Source organism: Rhinichthys klamathensis, unplaced genomic scaffold (assembly GCF_029890125.1).
Source record: "Rhinichthys klamathensis goyatoka isolate OS25496 unplaced genomic scaffold, OSU_Roscu_1.1 h1tg000752l_1, whole genome shotgun sequence".
In the NCBI taxonomy this organism is placed as follows: Eukaryota; Metazoa; Chordata; class Actinopteri; order Cypriniformes; family Leuciscidae; genus Rhinichthys; species Rhinichthys klamathensis.
This window is the reverse complement of record NW_026607159.1, coordinates 226,046-247,912: the sequence shown is the minus strand read 5'-3', so window position 1 is coordinate 247,912 and position 21,867 is coordinate 226,046. Positions and strand designations below refer to the sequence as shown.

The 21,867-nt window shown below is 43.8% G+C and overlaps 1 protein-coding gene across 1 annotated transcript; it reads left to right on the top strand.

Annotated features, from left to right (window-relative positions):
- Positions 1–1,793: 1,793 nt before the first annotated feature.
- Positions 1,794–20,492, top strand: afg2b (AFG2 AAA ATPase homolog B). The gene is made up of 8 exons (XM_056242786.1): positions 1,794–2,837; positions 3,070–3,252; positions 10,420–10,578; positions 11,304–11,513; positions 14,736–14,969; positions 15,514–15,648; positions 17,914–18,039; positions 20,334–20,492. Exons 1-8 carry the CDS (start codon positions 1,815–1,817, stop codon positions 20,469–20,471), a joined length of 2,208 nt encoding a protein of 735 aa, XP_056098761.1. The 5' UTR covers positions 1,794–1,814; the 3' UTR covers positions 20,472–20,492.
- Positions 20,493–21,867: the final 1,375 nt, after the last annotated feature.

The following is a 21,867-nucleotide window of genomic DNA, read 5'->3' as shown; positions in this document are numbered from 1 at the left end:
AGTGCTAGCAAACTGTTAATTTTTTTCTTAATTATTTAATGATTTTTATGTATTTATCTTTTTCTATTCATATTTAATATTTTATTCATGGTTGTTAGTATCAGCTCCAGTCCAGCAGGTGTCGCTGCGTGTCGTCCACCGTGTGACGCAGCAGTGAAGAAGATAGAGAAGACACGTGATGTTTGTGTTCACTCCAGCATGTGGAGGGAGATCTGTCAGGCTGGTTTGATTGTAATATTCCCATAAGTTCCAGTCTGGGTAAGACAACAACATCATCAACATCGACGTCACTGTTTGATTTTACTGGCGAGGTTAGGGTTTTGTAGTTTATTTCAGTCTCAATGTATGCGTGCTGCTGGCTCTCTGACACATTCGTGTGTGTGTGTGTGTGAGAGAGAGAGAGAGAGAGAGAGAGAGAGAGAGAGAGAGAGAGAGAGAGAGAGAGAGAGAGAGAGAGAGAGAGAGAGAAGATTTAAGTATGTTATAATATTTTACTATTTTGATGTCTTTATAATTATTCTATGTATTCCAAGCTTTGGTAATATTGAATGATGTACAGTCATGCCAATAAAGCAATTTTTAATTGAATTTGAATTGAGAGAGAGAGAGTGATGTGTGTGTGTGAGTGAGTGAGAGAGAGTGAGAGTGTAAGAATGTGATGTGATGTGATGTGTGTGTGTGTGTGTGTGTGTGTGTGTGTGAGAGAGAGAGAGAGAGAGAGAGAGAGAGATGTGTGTGTGTGTGTGAGAGAGAGAGAGAGAGAGAGAGAGAGAGAGTGATGTGTGTGTGTGTGTGTAAGAGAGAGAGAGAGAGAGAGAGAGAGAATGTGTGTGTGTGTGTGTGTTTGTGTGTGTGTGTGTGAGTGAGAGAGAGAGAGAGAGTGATGTCTGTGTGTGAGAGAGAGAGAGAGAGTGATGTGTGTGTGTGTGTGTGTGAGAGAGAGAGAGAGATAGAGAGAGAGAGTGATGTGTGCGTCTGAGAGAGTGATATGTGTGTGTCTGAGAGAGAGAGTATATGTATGTGAGAGATAGAGAGAGAGAGAGTGATGTGTGTGTCTGAGAGAGAGAGTGTATGTATGTGAGAGATAGAGAGAGAGAGAGTGATGTGTGTGTGTGAGAGAGAGAGAGAGTGATGTGTGTGTGTGTGTGTGTGTGTGTGTGAGAGAGAGAGAGTGTGAGAGTGATGTGTGTGTGTGTGTGTGTGTGTCTGAGAGAGAGAGTGGTGTGTGTGTGTGTGTGTGAGAGAGAGTGAGAGTGATGTGTGTGTGTCTGAGGGAGAGAGTGTATGTGAGAGAGAGAGAGAGACTGTTTAAGTTATTGCACTTTCTGTCAATGATTAGCGATATAGGTATTTTCATCCTTACTTTATCCAACTGGTTCTTCTCAATTGAGATTACAGCCGGGTTATTACTAGAAATTACCCAACGATTTTAAAATATGACCCAACATTTTTGGAAAATATAACCCAACAATGTGTGACCCAATATGTATAACCCAACGTTTTTTACTGTCTTTCACTGAATCTGAGCTGTTATTACAGAGACGGCAGCAGAAATGTTAGGCTGCTGTCACTTTAAGAGCTGCACTGATCCAATATACTGATACACATCTGTGAAAAACACAGAAAACAGAGTCTCTTGCTCTTGAATGGTTTAAAGTCATTTTGAAAGGCTAACAAAAGGAATCGAAATTAAAATTAAAAAGTATCTGAATCCTGACCTCAAGTATTCGATTCAAGAATTGGAATCGATATTTGATTCCCAAACATAGTTGTTTCTGCAGGTCTGCAGCTGTGTTCACCGCCTGGCTTCTGCGATGACGAACACGGAGGGCGTGAAGGTTCTGCCGGCGGATGCGGCGGACACACACACTCAGCGCTGTCGAATGGGCCCGGCTCTGATGAGCAGGTTAGGCCTGAGGCTGGGTTCTCCGGTTCTGATCCGGGTTCTGCAGGGGGCGTGTGTGTGCACCGCATGGCCTCGACGGGACCTCGCGGACGGGTTCCTGCAGATCAGCACCCAGTGCTCCACACCGGACCTCGACGGGCTCATCAACCCGCACATCAAACCACTAAAGTGCCCGAAACTCACCAGTGTGAGCGTGAAAGTGTTCGTGCGGAATCTGAAACACGAGAGCGAACCCGTTCACGAGCTGCTGGAGGGGCTTTACGTGCACGAGGGTCACTTGGTGAATTTGGGTGTGGACACCGAGATCAGGTTTGTTCTGGTTGAGACGGTGAACTCAGGCTCGCAGAAAGCGGGTTTGGTTACGGCTAGAACTCGCGTTGATGTCGTCGCGATACAATCCGTTAAACACATGGAGAGGCGGAAGGTGTCCGGATCGACTCTAGGTGGCGTTGAGGACGTTTACGCCTCGCTGAAAGAAATGATCACGTTTCCGTTGCGTTACCCGGCGGTTCTGCGGACTCTGGGTCTGTCGTGTCCACGAGGGCTTCTGCTAATCGGGCCTCCCGGCGTCGGGAAGACGCTTCTAGTGCGCCACGTCGCGCAGGACATCGGAGCCGCGCTAGTGACCGTGAACGGGCCTGACGTCACGGGCTCTCGACCCGGAGAGAGCGAGGAGAACCTGCGGCGGGTGTTCGATCAGGCCCGGGCCGAGGCGGAGGAGGGTCCGTGTGTTCTGCTCATCGATGAGATCGACTCGCTGTGCCCGAGGAGAACGGAGAGCAGTGGAGCGCCGGAGAACCGGCTCGTCGCGCAGCTGCTAACGCTAATGGACGCCATCGGCAGTCGTGAGGGATTCGTGATCATCGGAGCCACTAACCAACCGGACGCTCTCGACCCAGCGCTCAGGAGACCCGGGAGGTTCGACAGGGAGGTACTTCTGATCACTCCTTAATAACTGCATTCGTTTACAATGAAAAATATTTCTAAAGCATTTTTAACATGAACAGTTGTATTTTTATGAACTATCATGAGCGCTGGAAGAGGTGGATGTTTACCTACAAACCGTTGTACTGTAGGAAACAAACTAAAAAAGTGCTTTTGGATTGCTGTCCTGTGCGTTTGCAATCCCCTTGCGGTGTGTGTTGTTCTGGCGTGTCCTGCAGGTGATCATCGGCGCGCCCTCGCTGCTGCAGAGGCGCAGTATTCTGACGTGTGTGTGTCGAGAGATGCCGCTCTCCCCGGATGTGGATCTGAACGCTGTGGCTGAGATGACCTGTGGCTTCGTCGGGGCGGATCTGAGCGCGCTCAGTAGAGAGGCAGCGCTGCAGGCCATGAGGCACTCACAGGTACAGTCTCTGACCGGCCGTTTGAGCCATAAAAGCCTCTGATTTATTCCTCTGTGATGAGTTGTGATGAGTTGTGATGAGTGATGAGTTGTGATGAGTGATGAGTTGTGATGAGTTGTGATGAGGCTTAAAAAAAATTTTTGTTTGGTTCCGGTTTCCGACCGACCCTGTCAATTTATGTGCGACCCAAATTTATTTTATGAGCTTGGGGAAGAAATAATAAAAATTAAATAAATACACAAATAAAAAACTGAGGCGAACTATAATTTACGTTTTTGTACGGCACGCGATGCAAGATGCCTGTTGTCCTCCAGCAAAACAAACGAGCAACATGGTCGTTCACACATCGTTCGTCAAACTGAACTATAATACATATACAAGTATTTTTTTTTTTTTTTTGTCATTAAGGACACTTTTATTCATATACGCACACATACAAATGCATGCATTCATAGGCACGCACACACCACATGAGTTACAGAGTAACCTCCATCCGCCTCCCAAGTTTCATTAAAAATCATCCCAAATCCCAATACCCTCTTCTGCTGTCTACCACTTCTTTCGCCATGTATTTGTTCGTTTCTTTTATTATTTTATGCAATCCAAAACACTCTAACCTGCCGCGCTTCTATCTCCAGAGCCCGTCTAACTTGTCCGCGACAAATGGATTTTTGAAGGACAAGTAAAAGAGAATTTTACTTGCCCGAACGGACAAGTAGCCTGATTAGAACATCAATAACAAACAAAAAAATAACTAGGGATCACTAAACCGAGAGAATGATTCTGATTTTATTACATTTATTGTAAGTTGCGATCGATTGTGGATAATAAATGTATTAGCCTGCTGACGGTGAGGTGCGCTGTTGACGCTCGCGCAGCCTCTCGAGGAGAAATCTACACACATGAGCGCAGCACACACACACACACACACACAGGTTAACAACATACTGCCTATAAAAATCTAAATGTGGAGTTTCTATATTTTAACATTTGTGTTAAGCAGCCTCAATTATTTTTCCTGAATACCATATCACGATTGAAAATGTGACATTGATTTCCTACAACAGTTCAATAAACAGTTAAAATTAAGTCACTTACATTTTAGATGAAATATTGGCTGTTTTTGTTCTGTTTCTGCAGCGAAAATAGTTCCAAACAAAAATCACAGCAGAACCACGGCGCATCTCACAGGAACACTCAACCTGTTTTCATTACTGAATGATTCAGCATTTTGACCGAATCGGTTGAGTCAAAGATTCAATGACCCATTCATTTCATCTGTCTCATTCTTGAATGAATCAACCGTTTAAACGAATCGTTTGAATTAATGAATCAATGACTCACTCATTAATACGGCCGCCTGCCGCCACCTATTGGCAGTTTAGTGTTATGTTTGTAAGTAGCCTAGTATACTTCTTTCCGATGTTTCTTATTTGTACATTTAAATCAATTTCATAACATTATTTTATGCAATTGTAATTTTTCAGTGTAAATTATTTAATTTGATCAGCCCTACCTAGGGTAACAGTATGCTTGATCTTTCATTTTAAATTCCTAAATTTGATCAATAAATTCAATTATTTAGAATAAGACGACACTATAGGGCATTTAATAAGATTGGGGGAGGGGATGCCCTTCAAAGGTGCAGATATTACAATATGCCAATTTAAATATCAAAGCTGATTGAACACTGATGAGAACATTGCTTCAGAATAAATAAATTTTAAAAAATCCGGACAAGCAACTTTTTTACTCTGACAAGTGAATGACAGATTTACTTGTTTGGAGGGCAAGCATATGAAAAGGCTTAAGGTCGAGCCCTGAATAATTTCCTACCTATCCCTTGCTGCTGCCACTTAAAAAAAAAAAAAAAAAAAAAAATCCCTACCGACCCATGACCTCAACTGACAACAAACCAGAACCAAACTTTTTTTTTTTTTATGCCTGAGTGATGAGTTGTGATGGGTGATGAGTTGTGATGAGTTGTGATGAGTGATGAGTTGTGATGAGTGATGAGTTGTGATGAGTTGTGATGAGTGATGAGTTGTGATGAGTGATGAGTTGTGATGAGTTGTGATGAGTGATGAGTTGTGATGAGTGATGAGTTGTGATGAGTTGTGATGAGTGATGAGTTGTGATGAGTGATGAGTTGTGATGAGTTGTGATGAGTGATGAGTTGTGATGAGTTGTGATGAGTGATGAGTTGTGATGGGTGATGAGTTGTGATGAGTTGTGATGAGTGATGAGTTGTGATGAGTTGTGATGGGTGATGAGTTGTGATGAGTTGTGATGGGTGATGAGTTGTGATGAGTTGTGATGAGTTGTGATGAGTTGTGATGAGTTGTGATGAGTTGTGATGAGTTGTGATGAGTTGTGATGAGTGATGAGTTGTGATGAGTGATGAGTTGTGATGAGTTGTGATGAGTGATGAGTTGTGATGAGTGATGAGTTGTGATGAGTGATGAGTTGTGATGAGTTGTGATGAGTGATGAGTTGTGATGAGTTGTGATGAGTGATGAGTTGTGATGAGTTGTGATGAGTTGTGATGAGTTGTGATGAGTGATGAGTTGTGATGAGTTGTGATGAGTGATGAGTTGTGATGAGTTGTGATGAGTGATGAGTTGTGATGAGTTGTGATGAGTTGTGATGAGTTGTGATGAGTTGTGATGAGTGATGAGTTGTGATGAGTTGTGATGAGTTGTGATGAGTGATGAGTTGTGATGAGTGATGAGTTGTGATGAGTTGTGATGAGTGATGAGTTGTGATGAGTGATGAGTTGTGATGAGTTGTGATGAGTGATGAGTTGTGATGAGTTGTGATGAGTTGTGATGAGTTGTGATGAGTTGTGATGAGTTGTGATGAGTGATGAGTTGTGATGAGTTGTGATGAGTTGTGATGAGTGATGAGTTGTGATGAGTGATGAGTTGTGATGAGTGATGAGTTGTGATGAGTGATGAGTTGTGATGAGTTGTGATGAGTTGTGATGAGTTGTGATGAGTTGTGATGAGTTGTGATGAGTTGTGATGAGTGATGAGTTGTGATGAGTTGTGATGAGTTGTGATGAGTTGTGATGAGTTGTGATGAGTTGTGATGAGTGATGAGTTGTGATGAGTGATGAGTTGTGATGAGTGATGAGTTGTGATGAGTTGTGATGAGTTGTGATGAGTGATGATGAGTGATGAGTTGTGATGAGTTGTGATGAGTAGGGATGCAACGATTACAGATTTTCTAAGTACGATTATTGTCTGAGAAATAATCACGGTTTAACGATTATCACGATTATTATGCATCAATTAATTTCACAACACTACTAATGTATAATATCACATGAACACTCAACACTAGATTTTAATGTGTTATTTATTGTTGCCACAACACAGTACAAAATTATAAAATGGCAAACAATAATCAATCTCTTCCTTTGGAATTAAAGAGAAGTGCTTTGTAAACATCCAGCATTTTTCTTTTAAAAATAACAAATTAAGTCAAAGGCTGCAGGACTCTTTGATTGAAATAGATCACAAAATTATTAAGTTTTTAGTTTGTTCTAAATTTATTTTCAACCTGAGGTAGAAAACTTGATAACATGAAAACAATATCTTGTTGGTATTTTTCTTAAAAACATAAATAAAGGGATAATAAATCCCAATGAAAATAAGAATAAACAAAGTATTTGGCTGGCTCTATTGAATTAAATGCAAGCTAAATATTAGGCCTATGTATTTCTTTTAAAAAAAACAAATATAGTCAAAATTTTATCCACCAATATTATTGTACTTATTTTAATACTCTTTTTTTAATTATTAATCCAAATTGTACATGTGCCTTTAGAAAATCATCTATTATAATCTCATTATTTTTTACATTATTACAAATTTAAAATAACTTTTAAATAATTTGATGTTTGTTTGAAGTTTAAGTAAAAATTATAGAAAGTAACTGAGAACATCTCTCATGCAGTGTTATTAATAACTGAAATGCAGTTAATTGGTAGTCCTAGAAGTCTACATGATCTTATGTTAGTGTTTTACACCGGGCATATTAAAACTACAAAGCCTAACATTTACTCAACACAGACAGGAGAAAGCAATAGGATATTAAGTTAAATGTTCACTGAAACTCTTGAGAGCACGTCACATTCGGTTTTCCACAGACTTGCGTAACCAAAACATTCCGCTGTTTTTTCTTGTTGTTTTTTTTACGTTGCACTGAAAGCTGAAAGTTGCACGCCGCGTTCTCCTTTTTCCAAAGCGCTAGGGCGGTTGCGCTCCGGAGGCGTCTGTCGTTGCTCTGTTAGTTCTTGTCACTTGACCTACGGTGCGCTTGCAGCATTCTGAAAAGTAGAGATGTTTTTATCTAGATGCGGCGCGGACGCGCTTGGAAAAAACGAGCGCGTCGCTTCCATTATGAGCGCGCATACCGCGCGCGCCTACATTTGAAATAACGAACTTGAGCGCGCAAAAGACGCGATATGTGAACACGCACTTAAGGTGTTTTTTCGGTGGAAATAGAGCGTCGCTGCTTAGTCCCTCTGCCATAGTGGTTGACGAGCACGGCACTTTAAGCTGGTGCACCGCTGGTGTAACTGTTTTCGTTTTGTGTTAGGTGCAAAAGTTCCGTACTTTGCAGAACACTCGGTGTAGCATAGTCTTTACGATTAATTAACCGTGACGTTTTAAAGCGCGGTTAATTGTGAAATCCGGTAATCGCTGCATCCCTAGTGATGAGTTGTGATGAGTTGTGATGAGTGATGAGTTGTGATTGTGATGAGTTGTGATTGTGATGAGTTGTGATTGTGATGAGTTGTGATGAGTGATGAGTTGTGATGAGTGATGAGTTGTGATGAGTGATGAGTTGTGATGAGTGATGAGTTGTGATGAGTGATGAGTTGTGATGAGTTGTGATTGTGATGAGTTGTGATTGTGATGAGTTGTGATGAGTTGTGATTGTGATGAGTTGTGATTGTTATGAGTTGTGATTGTGATGAGTTGTGGTTGTGATTGTGATGAGTTGTGATGAGTTGTGATTGTGATGAGTTGTGATTGTGATGAGTTGTGATTGTGATGAGTTGTGATTGTGATGAGTTGTGATTGTGATGAGTTGTGATTGTGATGAGTTGTGATGAGTTGTGATGAGTGATGAGTTGTGATTGTGATGAGTTTTGATTGTGATGAGTTGTGATTGTGATGAGTTTTGATTGTGATGAGTTGTGATTGTGATGAGTTTTGATTGTGATGAGTTGTGATTGTGATGAGTTGTGATGAGTGATGAGTTGTGATTGTGATGAGTTGTGATTGTGATGAGTTGTGGTTGTGATTGTGATGAGTTGTGATTGTGATGAGTTGTGATTGTGATGAGTTGTGATTGTGATGAGTTGTGATTGTGATGAGTTGTGATTGTGATGAGTTGTGATGAGTTGTGATTGTGATGAGTTGTGATTGTGATGAGTTGTGATTGTGATGAGTTGTGATTGTGATGAGTTGTGATTGTGATGAGTTGTGATTGTGATGAGTTGTGATTGTGATGAGTTGTGGTTGTGATTGTGATGAGTTGTGATGAGTGATGAGTTGTGATTGTGATGAGTTGTGATTGTGATGAGTTGTGATTGTGATGAGTTGTGATTGTGATGAGTTGTGATTGTGATGAGTTGTGATTGTGATGAGTTGTGATGAGTTGTGATTGTGATGAGTTGTGATGAGTGATGAGTTGTGATTGTGATGAGTTGTGATTGTGATGAGTTGTGATTGTGATGAGTTGTGATTGTGATGAGTTGTGGTTGTGATTGTGATGAGTTGTGATGAGTTGTGATGAGTTGTGATTGTGATGAGTTGTGATTGTGATGAGTTGTGATGAGTTGTGATGAGTTGTTATTGTGATGAGTTGTGATTGTGATGAGTTGTGATTGTGATGAGTTGTGGTTGTGATTGTGATGAGTTGTGATGAGTTGTGATGAGTTGTGATTGTGATGAGTTGTGATTGTGATGAGTTGTGATTGTGATGAGTTGTGATTGTGATGAGTTGTGATTGTGATGAGTTGTGATGAGTTGTGATTGTGATGAGTTGTGATTGTGATGAGTTGTGATTGTGATGAGTTGTGATTGTGATGAGTTGTGGTTGTGATGAGTTGTGATTGTGATGAGTTGTGATTGTGATGAGTTTTGATTGTGATGAGTTGTGATTGTGATGAGTTGTGATGAGTTGTGATGAGTGATGAGTTGTGATTGTGATGAGTTTTGATTGTGATGAGTTGTGATTGTGATGAGTTTTGATTGTGATGAGTTGTGATTGTGATGAGTTTTGATTGTGATGAGTTGTGATTGTGATGAGTTGTGATGAGTGATGAGTTGTGATTGTGATGAGTTGTGATTGTGATGAGTTGTGATTGTGATGAGTTGTGATTGTGATGAGTTGTGATTGTGATGAGTTGTGGTTGTGATGAGTTGTGATGAGTTGTGATGAGTTGTGATGAGTTGTGATGAGTGATGAGTTGTGATTGTGATGAGTTGTGATTGTGATGAGTTGTGATTGTGATGAGTTGTGATTGTGATGAGTTGTGGTTGTGATTGTGATGAGTTGTGATGAGTTGTGATTGTGATGAGTTGTGATTGTGATGAGTTGTGATTGTGATGAGTTGTGGTTGTGATGAGTTGTGATTGTGATGAGTTGTGATGAGTTGTGATGAGTTGTGATGAGTTGTGATGAGTTGTGATGAGTTGTGATGAGTTGTGATGAGTTGTGATGAGTGATGAGTTGTGATTGTGATGAGTTGTGATTGTGATGAGTTGTGATTGTGATGAGTTGTGGTTGTAGTTGTGATGAGTTGTGATTGTGATGAGTTGTGATGAGTTGTGATGAGTTGTGATGAGTTGTGATGAGTTGTGATGAGTTGTGATGAGTTGTGATGAGTTGTGATTGTGATGAGTTGTGATTGTGATGAGTTGTGATTGTGATGAGTTGTGATTGTGATGAGTGATGAGTTGTGATGAGTTGTGATTGTGATGAGTTGTGATTGTGATGAGTTGTGATTGTGATGAGTTGTGGTCGTTATGAGTAGTGGTTGTGATTGTGATGAGTTGTGATTGTGATGAGTTGTGATTGTGATGAGTTGTGATTGTGATGAGTTGTGGTCGTTATGAGTAGTGGTTGTGATTTGTCGTGGTCGTTCAGGCGGGAGCGAGTGAGCCGGTGTCGATGCAGCACTTCATGCGAGCGCTGCGGCACGTGCAGCCGTCGTGTTTGAGGAGCAGTATCGGAGCGACTGACTTCAAACCCATCAGCTGGGAGGAGATCGGAGGGCTAGAGGACGTGAAGCTCAAACTCAAACAGGTGCAAGAGTTCTCCGACCGGAACACACTGCCCAGTTAGAAAATTGTTTTTGTCAGTGTTTATTTAAAAAACATCCAATTATCCAGAATATACGATGGTAAATATTTAATTGATGAGTTGTCAATACAATATATAGGGTTTGATTTTACCCCATAATTCAGCATATCGACACAAAATAATAACTGCAAATCCACCGTTCTCTGCCTGGAGTCGTTGTTTCTGTGAATCGCGGATCCATTTGCGTCTCTGTTCTGTGGCTTTCAGCACTCTGTAAAAATATACTTCAGATTTCTTGTCAAATCTATTTATACAGTCGATCTCAAAGCTCTTCCCCGGTTTAGATGCGTTTTGTGTGTTTTTCGCGGCTGAAAGCAAATGCTGCCACTCGGTGTGTGTAACAGCCGACGGTGACGTCACACGCATACACACACTATAGACCTTATGTAGCCCCGCCCCTTTTCAGCACTGCGCTCGTTGTCTTTTGTCTTCCGGTTTGTATTTACACTACGATCTTACGTATTTATGAATGAACGACTCGTTTTAAAAAAAACTTCCCGATCTAGTACTGACATTTAAGACATCTGCTTTAAACCTTACAATGCTCGTAATAACTTTTTCGTTTACTCTACAAGTAAATCCACTTCACCAGCTAATTACTCCTCGACAGCAATGGTCTATAAAGGAAGAGTTCAGTTCTTCTGTTTACTGATGCCGCTTGTGTTCAGAGTATCGAGTGGCCCATGCGGTTTCCAGAAGCACTGGTGCGGATGGGTGTTTCTCGGCCCAGAGGAGTGTTGCTGTACGGGCCGCCCGGGTGTGCCAAGACCTCGCTGGTGAAAGCAGCCGCCTCTTCGTCACACTGCACCTTCTTCTCCATCAGCGGAGCCCAGCTGTTCTCTCCTTACGTGGGAGACTCAGAGAAAACACTCGCACAGGTCTGACATCACACACTTAAAGGAGTAGTTCACCCAAAAATGAGAATTAGCTCATGATTTACTCTCCGTCAAGCCATCCTAGTGTATATGACATTCTTCTTTCAGACGAATACAATCAGAGTTATATTAAAAATGGCTCTTCCAAGCTTTATAATAACAGTGAATTGCAACCATCAGTTTGAAGCTCAAAAAAGTGCATCTGTCCATCATAAAAGTGCATCTGTCCATCATAAAAGTGCATCTGTCCATCATAAAAGTGCATCTATCCATCATAAAAGTGCATCTATCCATCATAAAAGTGCATCTGTCCATCATAAAAGTGCATCTGTCCATCATAAAAGTGCATCTGTCCATCATAAAAGTGCATCTATCCATGATAAAAGTGCATCTATCCATGATAAAAGTGCATCTATCCATGATAAAAGTGCATCTATCCATCATAAAAGTGCATCTATCCATCATAAAAGTGCATCTGTCCATCATAAAAGTGCATCTGTCCATCATAAAAGTGCATCTGTCCATCATAAAAGTGCATCTATCCATCATAAAAGTGCATCTGTCCATAATAAAAGTGCATCTATCCATCATAAAAGTGCATCTATCCATCATAAAAGTGCATCTGTCCATCATAAAAGTGCATCTATCCATCATAAAAGTGCATCTATCCATCATAAAAGTGCATCTATCCATCATAAAAGTGCATCTGTCCATCATAAAAGTGCATCTGTCCATAATAAAAGTGCATCTATCCATCATAAAAGTGCATCTATCCATCATAAAAGTGCATCTGTCCATAATAAAAGTGCATCTATCCATCATAAAAGTGCATCTATCCATCATAAAAGTGCATCTGTCCATCATAAAAGTGCATCTATCCATCATAAAAGTGCATCTGTCCATAATAAAAGTGCATCTATCCATCATAAAAGTGCATCTATCCATCATAAAAGTGCATCTGTCCATCATAAAAGTGCATCTGTCCATCATAAAAGTGCATCTATCCATCATAAAAGTGCATCTGTCCATCATAAAAGTGCATCTATCCATCATAAAAGTGCATCTATCCATCATAAAAGTGCATCTATCCATCATAAAAGTGCATCTGTCCATCATAAAAGTGCATCTATCCATCATAAAAGTGCATCTATCCATCATAAAAGTGCATCTATCCATCATAAAAGTGCATCTGTCCATCATAAAAGTGCATCTGTCCATCATAAAAGTGCATCTGTCCATCATAAAAGTGCATCTATCCATCATAAAAGTGCATCTGTCCATCATAAAAGTGCATCTATCCGTGATAAAAGTGCATCTATCCATCATAAAAGTGCAGCTATCCATCATAAAAGTGCATCTGTCCATAATAAAAGTGCATCTGTCCATCATAAAAGTGCATCTGTCCATCATAAAAGTGCATCTGTCCATCATAAAATTGCATCTGTCCATCATAAAAGTGCATCTATCCATAATAAAAGTGCATCTATCCATCATAAAAGTGCATCTATCCGTGATAAAAGTGCATCTATCCATCATAAAAGTGCAGCTATCCATCATAAAAGTGCATCTATCCATCATAAAAGTGCATCTATCCATCATAAAAGTGCATCTATCCATCATAAAAGTGCATCTATCCATCATAAAAGTGCATCTGTCCATAATAAAAGTGCATCTATCCATCATAAAAGTGCATCTATCCGTGATAAAAGTGCATCTATCCATCATAAAAGTGCATCTATCCATCATAAAAGTGCATCTGTCCATAATAAAAGTGCATCTATCCATCATAAAAGTGCATCTATCCATCATAAAAGTGCATCTATCCATCATAAAAGTGCATCTGTCCATAATAAAAGTGCATCTATCCATCATAAAAGTGCATCTATCCATCATAAAAGTGCATCTGTCCATAATAAAAGTGCATCTATCCATCATAAAAGTGCATCTATCCATCATAAAAGTGCATCTATCCATCATAAAAGTGCATCTGTCCATAATAAAAGTGCATCTATCCATCATAAAAGTGCATCTATCCGTGATAAAAGTGCATCTATCCATCATAAAAGTGCATCTATCCATCATAAAAGTGCATCTGTCCATAATAAAAGTGCATCTGTTCATCATAAAAGTGCATCTGTCCATCATAAAAGTGCATCTGTCCATCATAAAAGTGCATCTATCCATCATAAAAGTGCATCTGTCCATCATAAAAGTGCATCTGTCCATCATAAAAGTGCATCTATCCATGATAAAAGTGCATCTATCCGTCATAAAAGTGCATCTATCCATGATAAAAGTGCATCTATCCATCATAAAAGTGCATCTATCCATCATAAAAGTGCATCTATCCATGATAAAAGTGCATCTATCCATCATAAAAGTGCATCTATCCATCATAAAAGTGCATCTATCCATCATAAAAGTGCATCTGTCCATCATAAAAGTGCATCTATCCGTGATAAAAGTGCATCTATCCATCATAAAAGTGCATCTATCCATCATAAAAGTGCATCTATCCATCATAAAAGTGCATCTATCCATGATAAAAGTGCATCTATCCATCATAAAAGTGCATCTATCCATCATAAAAGTGCATCTATCCATCATAAAAGTGCATCTGTCCATCATAAAAGTGCATCTATCCATCATAAAAGTGCATCTATCCGTGATAAAAGTGCATCTATCCATCATAAAAGTGCATCTATCCATCATAAAAGTGCATCTATCCATCATAAAAGTGCATCTGTCCATCATAAAAGTGCATCTATCCATCATAAAAGTGCATCTGTCCATCATAAAAGTGCATCTATCCATCATAAAAGTGCATCTATCCGTGATAAAAGTGCATCTATCCATCATAAAAGTGCATCTATCCATCATAAAAGTGCATCTATCCATCATAAAAGTGCATCTGTCCATAATAAAAGTGCATCTGTCCATCATAAAAGTGCATCTATCCATCATAAAAGTGCATCTGTCCATCATAAAAGTGCATGGAAAAAATACTCATGCAGCTCTTCAAACTGATGGTTGCCATTATAAAGCTAGGAAGTGTCGGGGTGTTTATTAATATAACACTGATTGTATTCGTCTGAAAGAAGAAAGTCATATCCACTAGGATGACTTGAGGGCGAGTAAATCATGGGCTAATTCTCATTTTAAAGAGAACTTCTCCTTTAGCTCTGAGCTGGTCTCAGCGATGTTCTGGACGTCTCTCGTCTGCAGTTGTTCGCTCAGGCGCGAGCGTGTGCGCCGTCCATCGTGTTCCTGGATGAGATCGACAGTATGGTGGGCTCTCGAGCGGACAGCGCCTCGTCTCACAGTGTCCAGTCGCAGGTTCTGTCGGTTCTGCTGACCGAGCTGGACGGCGTGGGGATCCGGGCCGTGGAGCGGCGGAGCGAGGGAAGAAAGATGGCTCAGATGGAGGGAGGAGAGCAGGAGGAAGCCAGAACACATCAGGTCAGAGATGCTCTTATGCCCTAATGAGCTGAAGCACTTTAACCCTCGTCCCTCAGAATGACCTGAAGCCCTGAAATTATACTTAATTTTTATTATTTTTTTCAGAATGCTTATTTTATTTTATTTAGTTATTTTCTCTATTTTTAATGCATTTTTTTAATGCAAAATAACTAGATTTGATCAATAAATAACAAATAAAGAGTAATTTAAGAACATTCTTTCAACTTAAATTCAAAATAACTCACAATTTCATGCATAACCCTTTTAATTCAGCTCTAAATATCCTACATTGTGTGTCTCTGACCTCTTGTGGAAATAAATAATATAACATTTCATGACTCTAGATGGGCTTACAGCTCTACTGTATATGAAGCAAATAATAACAAATCATTTGTTAACAAACAACTATTCATTACTTCAATGAGCTCATTGTTTCTGCATTAAACTTGTACATTTTTTTAATTAATACCTTTTACGCTAACTGCGATTTTTTTTTTTATATGTACATTTCCGAAATGCAATGCGTGTGTGTGTGTGATTTCAGATGGAACTCCAGGAAGTGTGTAATAAGGATGTTTTGATAGTGGCTGCCACTAATAGAGCCGAGGTTCTGGACAGCGCTTTGCTCAGACCCGGCCGACTCGACCAGATCATATACGTGCCTCCTCCAGACCGAGCGGTGAGACAGGCCACACACACCTCACACACACACACCTCAGCCACACACACACACACACCTCAGCCACACACACACACACACCTCAGCCACAGCCACACACACCTCAGCCACACACACCTCACACACTTCAGCCACACACAGCTCAGCCACACACACCTCACACACACACACACCACACACACCTCAGCCACACACAGCTCAGCCACACACACCTCACACACACACACACCACACACACCTCAGCCACACACACCTCAGCCACACACACACACACACCTCAGCCACACACAGCTCAGCCACACACACACACACACCTCAGCCACACACAGCTCAGCCACACACACCTCACACACACACACCTCAGCCACACACACACACACACACACACCTCAGCCACACACACCTCAGCCACACACACCTCAGCCACACACAGCTCAGCCACACACACCTCACACACACACACCTCAGCCACACACACACACACACCTCAGCCACACACAGCTCAGCCACACACACACACACACACCTCAGCCACACACAGCTCAGCCACACACACCTCACACACACACACACCACACACACCTCAGCCACACACACCTCAGCCACACACACCTCACATACACACCTCACACACACACCTCAGCCACACACACACACCACACACACCTCAGCCACACACACCTCAGCCACACACACCACACACACACCTCAGCCACACACACCACACACACCTCAGCCACACACACCACACACACCTCAGCCACACACACACCTCACATACACACCTCACACACACACCTCAGCCACACACACACACCACACACCTCAGCCACACACACCACACACACACCACACACACACCTCAGCCACACACACCTCACATACACACCTCACACACACACCTCAGCCACACACACACACCACACACACCTCAGCCACACACACCTCAGCCACACACACCACACACACACCTCAGCCACACACACCACACACACCTCAGCCACACACACCACACACACCTCAGCCACACACACACCTCACATACACACCTCACACACACACCTCAGCCACACACACACACCACACACCTCAGCCACACACACCACACACACACCTCAGCCACACACACCACACACACCTCAGCCACACACACCACACACACACCTCAGCCACACACACCTCAGCCACACACACCTCACATACACACCTCACACACACACCTCAGCCACACACACACACCACACACCTCAGCCACACACACCACACACACACCTCAGCCACACACACACCTCAGCCACACACACCACACACACACCTCAGCCACACACACCTCAGCCACACACACCTCAGCCACACACACACCTCAGCCACACACACCTCAGCCACACACACACCTCAGCCACACACACCTCTCTGCGTTAAAGTCACCTGGAAATCTTCATTGAATTTCATGATGTCTCTGCTCTTCATGTTTTTTGTTTTGTTTTTTTATTAAAAAAATTACTTCATCGGAATGGTATGAAACTTGGTAAAGGTTTTGGCACTTGCTGTGTGAACACACACACACACACACAAAAGAAAATCATGGAAGTGATTCGAACAGGTTTAATGATCCTGATAACAACGGTCACACTTGTGCTCCTCGCGGTCAGAAACGAGCGCATTGTAAATGAATGAGAGTTTCCTCTAGTGGAAGCGTGTGGAACTGCAGCCGAACACACTCTCACTGACGCTCGATTACTGAGAGATCGGCTCACATGCGGAACACACTGGGGGAGAGTTATGGCTTTGATTTTATCACAGTTTTAGAGTAAAATGTGATTTTGAAAATATATATTTCATATAAAAATTGAAAATCATATTATTTTTGCTTTTTAGCAATAATCTGCCAAGTGTCGTCTTTCAAAAGGGGAATTTACGACAGTTTAAGTTGGAAATTTAATTTTAAGGTCTATGCTCAAAAAGTGAATAAATGGATTATAAATACAGTATAAGTACATGTAATTTAGTAACATAAAATCCCTAATCCATAAAACCATAAAATCCCCAAAAAATACAAAACATTATCAAACTAAAATAAAGTATATTAATTTCATTGAGATTTCATTTTTGACTGACACGCACCAGAGGGTGGCGCTGGTGTTTTCTCCCCTGTTGTGGCGTTTATGCGAGTGGGTTAGAAACAGAACGAGGGCGGGGCTTGATTTTGTCTGTGAGGATTTGATTGGATGGTGATGATGGTGATGTCTGCTGTCTCGTGATCAGGCTCGTCTGGCCGTGCTGCACGTCTGCACTAAACGTGTCCCTCTTCATCCGGACGTGTGTTTGCAGGATCTGGCTGATCAGACTGAGCTCTTCTCTGGAGCCGATCTAGAAAACCTGTGCAAAGAGGTAAATCACACACTCGCCGCCAGCACACACACACACACTCGCCGCCAGCACACACACACTCGCCGCCAGCACACACACACACACACTCGCCGCCAGCACACACACACACACACTCGCCGCCAGCACACACACACTCGCCGCCAGCACACACACACTCGCCACCAGCACACACACACACTCGCCGCCAGCACACACACACACTCGCCGTCAGCACACACACACACTCGCCGTCAGCACACACACACACTCGCCGTCAGCACACACACACTCGCCGCCAGCACACACACACTCGCCGTCAGCACACACACACACACTCGCCGCCAGCACACACACACACTCGCCGCCAGCACACACACACTCGCCGCCAGCACACACACACACTCGCCGCCAGCACACACACACACTCGCCGTCAGCACACACACACTCGCCACCAGCACACACACACACTCGCCGCCAGCACACACACACACACACTCGCCGCCAGCACACACACACACACACTCGCCGCCAGCACACACACACTCGCCGCCAGCACACACACACTCGCCGCCAGCACACACACACACACACTCGCCGCCAGCACACACACACACACACTCGCCGCCAGCACACACACACTCGCCGCCAGCACACACACACTCGCCACCAGCACACACACACACTCGCCGCCAGCACACACACACACTCGCCGTCAGCACACACACACTCGCCACCAGCACACACACACACTCGCCGCCACCACACACACACTCGCCGCCAGCACACACACACTCGCCGCCAGCACACACACACTCGCCGTCAGCACACACACACACTCGCCGCCAGCACACACACACTCGCCGCCAGCACACACACACACTCGCCGCCAGCACACACACACTCGCCGCCAGCACACACACACACTCGCCGCCAGCACACACACACTCGCCGCCAGCACACACACACACTCGCCGCCAGCACACACACACACTCGCCGCCAGCACACACACTCGCCGTCAGCACACACACACTCGCCGCCAGCACACACACACACACTCGCCGCCAGCACACACACACTCGCCGCCAGCACACACACACTCGCCGCCAGCACACACACACACACTCGCCGCCAGCACACACACACTCGCCGCCAGCACACACACACTCGCCGCCAGCACACACACACTCGCCGCCAGCACACACACACTCGCCGCCAGCACACACACACACTCGCCGCCAGCACACACACACACTCGCCGCCAGCACACACACACTCGCCGTCAGCACACACACACTCGCCGCCAGCACACACACACACTCGCCGCCAGCACACACACACACTCGCCGCCAGCACACACACACTCGCCGCCAGCACACACACACACTCGCCGCCAGCACACACACACACTCGCCGCCAGCACACACACACACTCGCCGCCAGCACACACACACTCGCCGCCAGCACACACACACTCGCCGCCAGCACACACACACACTCGCCGCCAGCACACACACACACTCGCCGCCAGCACACACACACTCGCCGCCAGCACACACACACACACTCGCCGCCAGCACACACACACTCGCCGCCAGCACACACACACTCGCCGCCAGCACACACACACTCGCCGCCAGCACACACACACACACTCGCCGCCAGCACACACACACTCGCCGCCAGCACACACACACTCGCCGCCAGCACACACACACTCGCCGCCAGCACACACACACACACTCGCCGCCAGCACACACACACTCGCCGCCAGCACACACACACTCGCCGCCAGCACACACACACTCGCCGCCAGCACACACACACTCGCCGCCAGCACACACACACTCGCCGCCAGCACACACACACTCGCCGCCAGCACACACACACTCGCCGCCAGCACACACACACTCGCCGTCAGCACACACACTCGCCGTCAGCACACACACACACTCGCCGCCAGCACACACACACACTCGCCGTCAGCACACACTCGCCGCCAGCACACACACACACTCGCCGCCAGCACACACACACACTCGCCGCCAGCACACACACACACTCGCCGCCAGCACACACACACACTCGCCGCCAGCACACACACACTCGCCGCCAGCACACACACACTCGCCGCCAGCACACACACACTCGCCGCCAGCACACACACACTCGCCGCCAGCACACACACACACTCGCCGCCAGCACACACACACTCGCCGCCAGCACACACACACTCGCCGCCAGCACACACACACTCGCTGCCAGCACACACTCGCTCTCTGCTGTCCTGTAAACCTGAACTCCTGTGTGTTCCAGGCGGCTCTTCTGGCCCTGCGTGAGGAGGGACTCGACGTGCCCTGCGTGAGGCACAAGTGCTTTATGGAGGCGCTTCAGATTTTGAGTCCATCGCTGAGTCCTGAACAACTTCAGCAGAACTTACACTCATGTCTCTAACAATAAAAATGTTTGTAATTTATGTACAAATGTCATGTTTTCAATGTTAATTTTCGAAGTAAAGTGTGTTTTTACAACTTTCCATAATAGGAAAAAAATAGAGCGATTAAAGGACAAAAGCTTAGGCCGCGCCACAGGGGCCTATATGTATTGTAATGGTGCAAAAAGTCAAACTTTAGAGGCATGTTATAAATAACCTTTATTGGAATATAAATGTACATAAGCTTAGCTGCAGGAATCTGTGAGGGCAACGGACAAGAAAATTGGTGTACTCAGGGCAGGCTTAGTAACAAACACCCTTGTATGGCTGTCTTGTCTATATACACTAAAAATAAGTGCTGTCAAAATAAGTGATTAATCCAAGTGATTAATCAAAAAATAAAAATAACTCATCATCCTGATTATTACCTTCCTGGTATGTACTATGCTCAATTATATAGCAGGGCTCTCAAGTTTTGAAGACAGGCAGCAGGAGTGACAGAATCACAATTCCAGGATATGCTTTTTTTCTTTGGTTGTTGCTTGAAATCTTACCCAGATACAATAGTGCTATTTTCTGATTGGCTATTGTGTAGCCCTTTCCCTTTTTTGATTGGCTGATAAGTGGCAGGCTGACTGCAGAACTCCAGGGGAGACGCGCTTGATTCCTGCCGGTTCCACAGTGAGAGCGGCGCGGCCAGAGACATAAATATATTATAAACAGTTTTTCCGCGAGAGAAATACAAAAGACCGAAATGAGTGACCTTGATGCTCAATGCGTGACACTTGAGAGCTCTGATATAGCTTATGGCAACAATGTTGCAGGTGCGATGCACAGCGTACAAACCGGAATATGTTTATACTTCTCATCCAACTACAATCAAATGCACTCGATTTATTTGGATAGTTTTTTTTTTTTTTTTACGATGACAAGCAGAAATGAAAACAAGCCGAAATGAAATAGCAGTAACAAGGCTATTTTTAAAATGTAAGGAGTAGAAAGTAGCCTACAGATAATTGCGTGAAAATGTAAGGAGTAGCCTAGAAGTAAAAAGTCGGCTGAAAAATAATTACTCCAGTAAAGTATAGATACCCAAAATGTGTGTTTGGACAGAATACGAGACAGAGTTCTTTATTAAATTCATAAAAGACCAAATACAGGAATACTGGCTTCTAAACCTCAAAGAAATGCCACAATCAAGACCTCTGAGCAGAAATAAGAGAGAAAACACCTCACATGTGCCGCTCACAGTATAAGGGTCTTTCCTTGCCATTAATGCTTGGATAACACGCTTAGGCCTACGTCTCTTTACATTAATAATAATAATAATGTCTAGTGCGCTGGCTGTGATTTATATATAAACCAACCAACGTCCGTTACCATGATTTTTGGAATGACTGATCGCGTGAGGAAAAA

Coding starts and splice junctions, on each gene's coding strand:
- afg2b (XM_056242786.1), top strand. CDS start 1,815: ATGACGAACACGGAGGGCGTGAAGGTTCTGCCGGCGGATGCGGCGGAC. Junction 3,253..10,419: donor AGGCCATGAGGCACTCACAG/GTACAGTCTCTG, acceptor GTGGTCGTTCAG/GCGGGAGCGAGTGAGCCGGT. Junction 15,649..17,913: donor TGCCTCCTCCAGACCGAGCG/GTGAGACAGGCC, acceptor TCTCGTGATCAG/GCTCGTCTGGCCGTGCTGCA.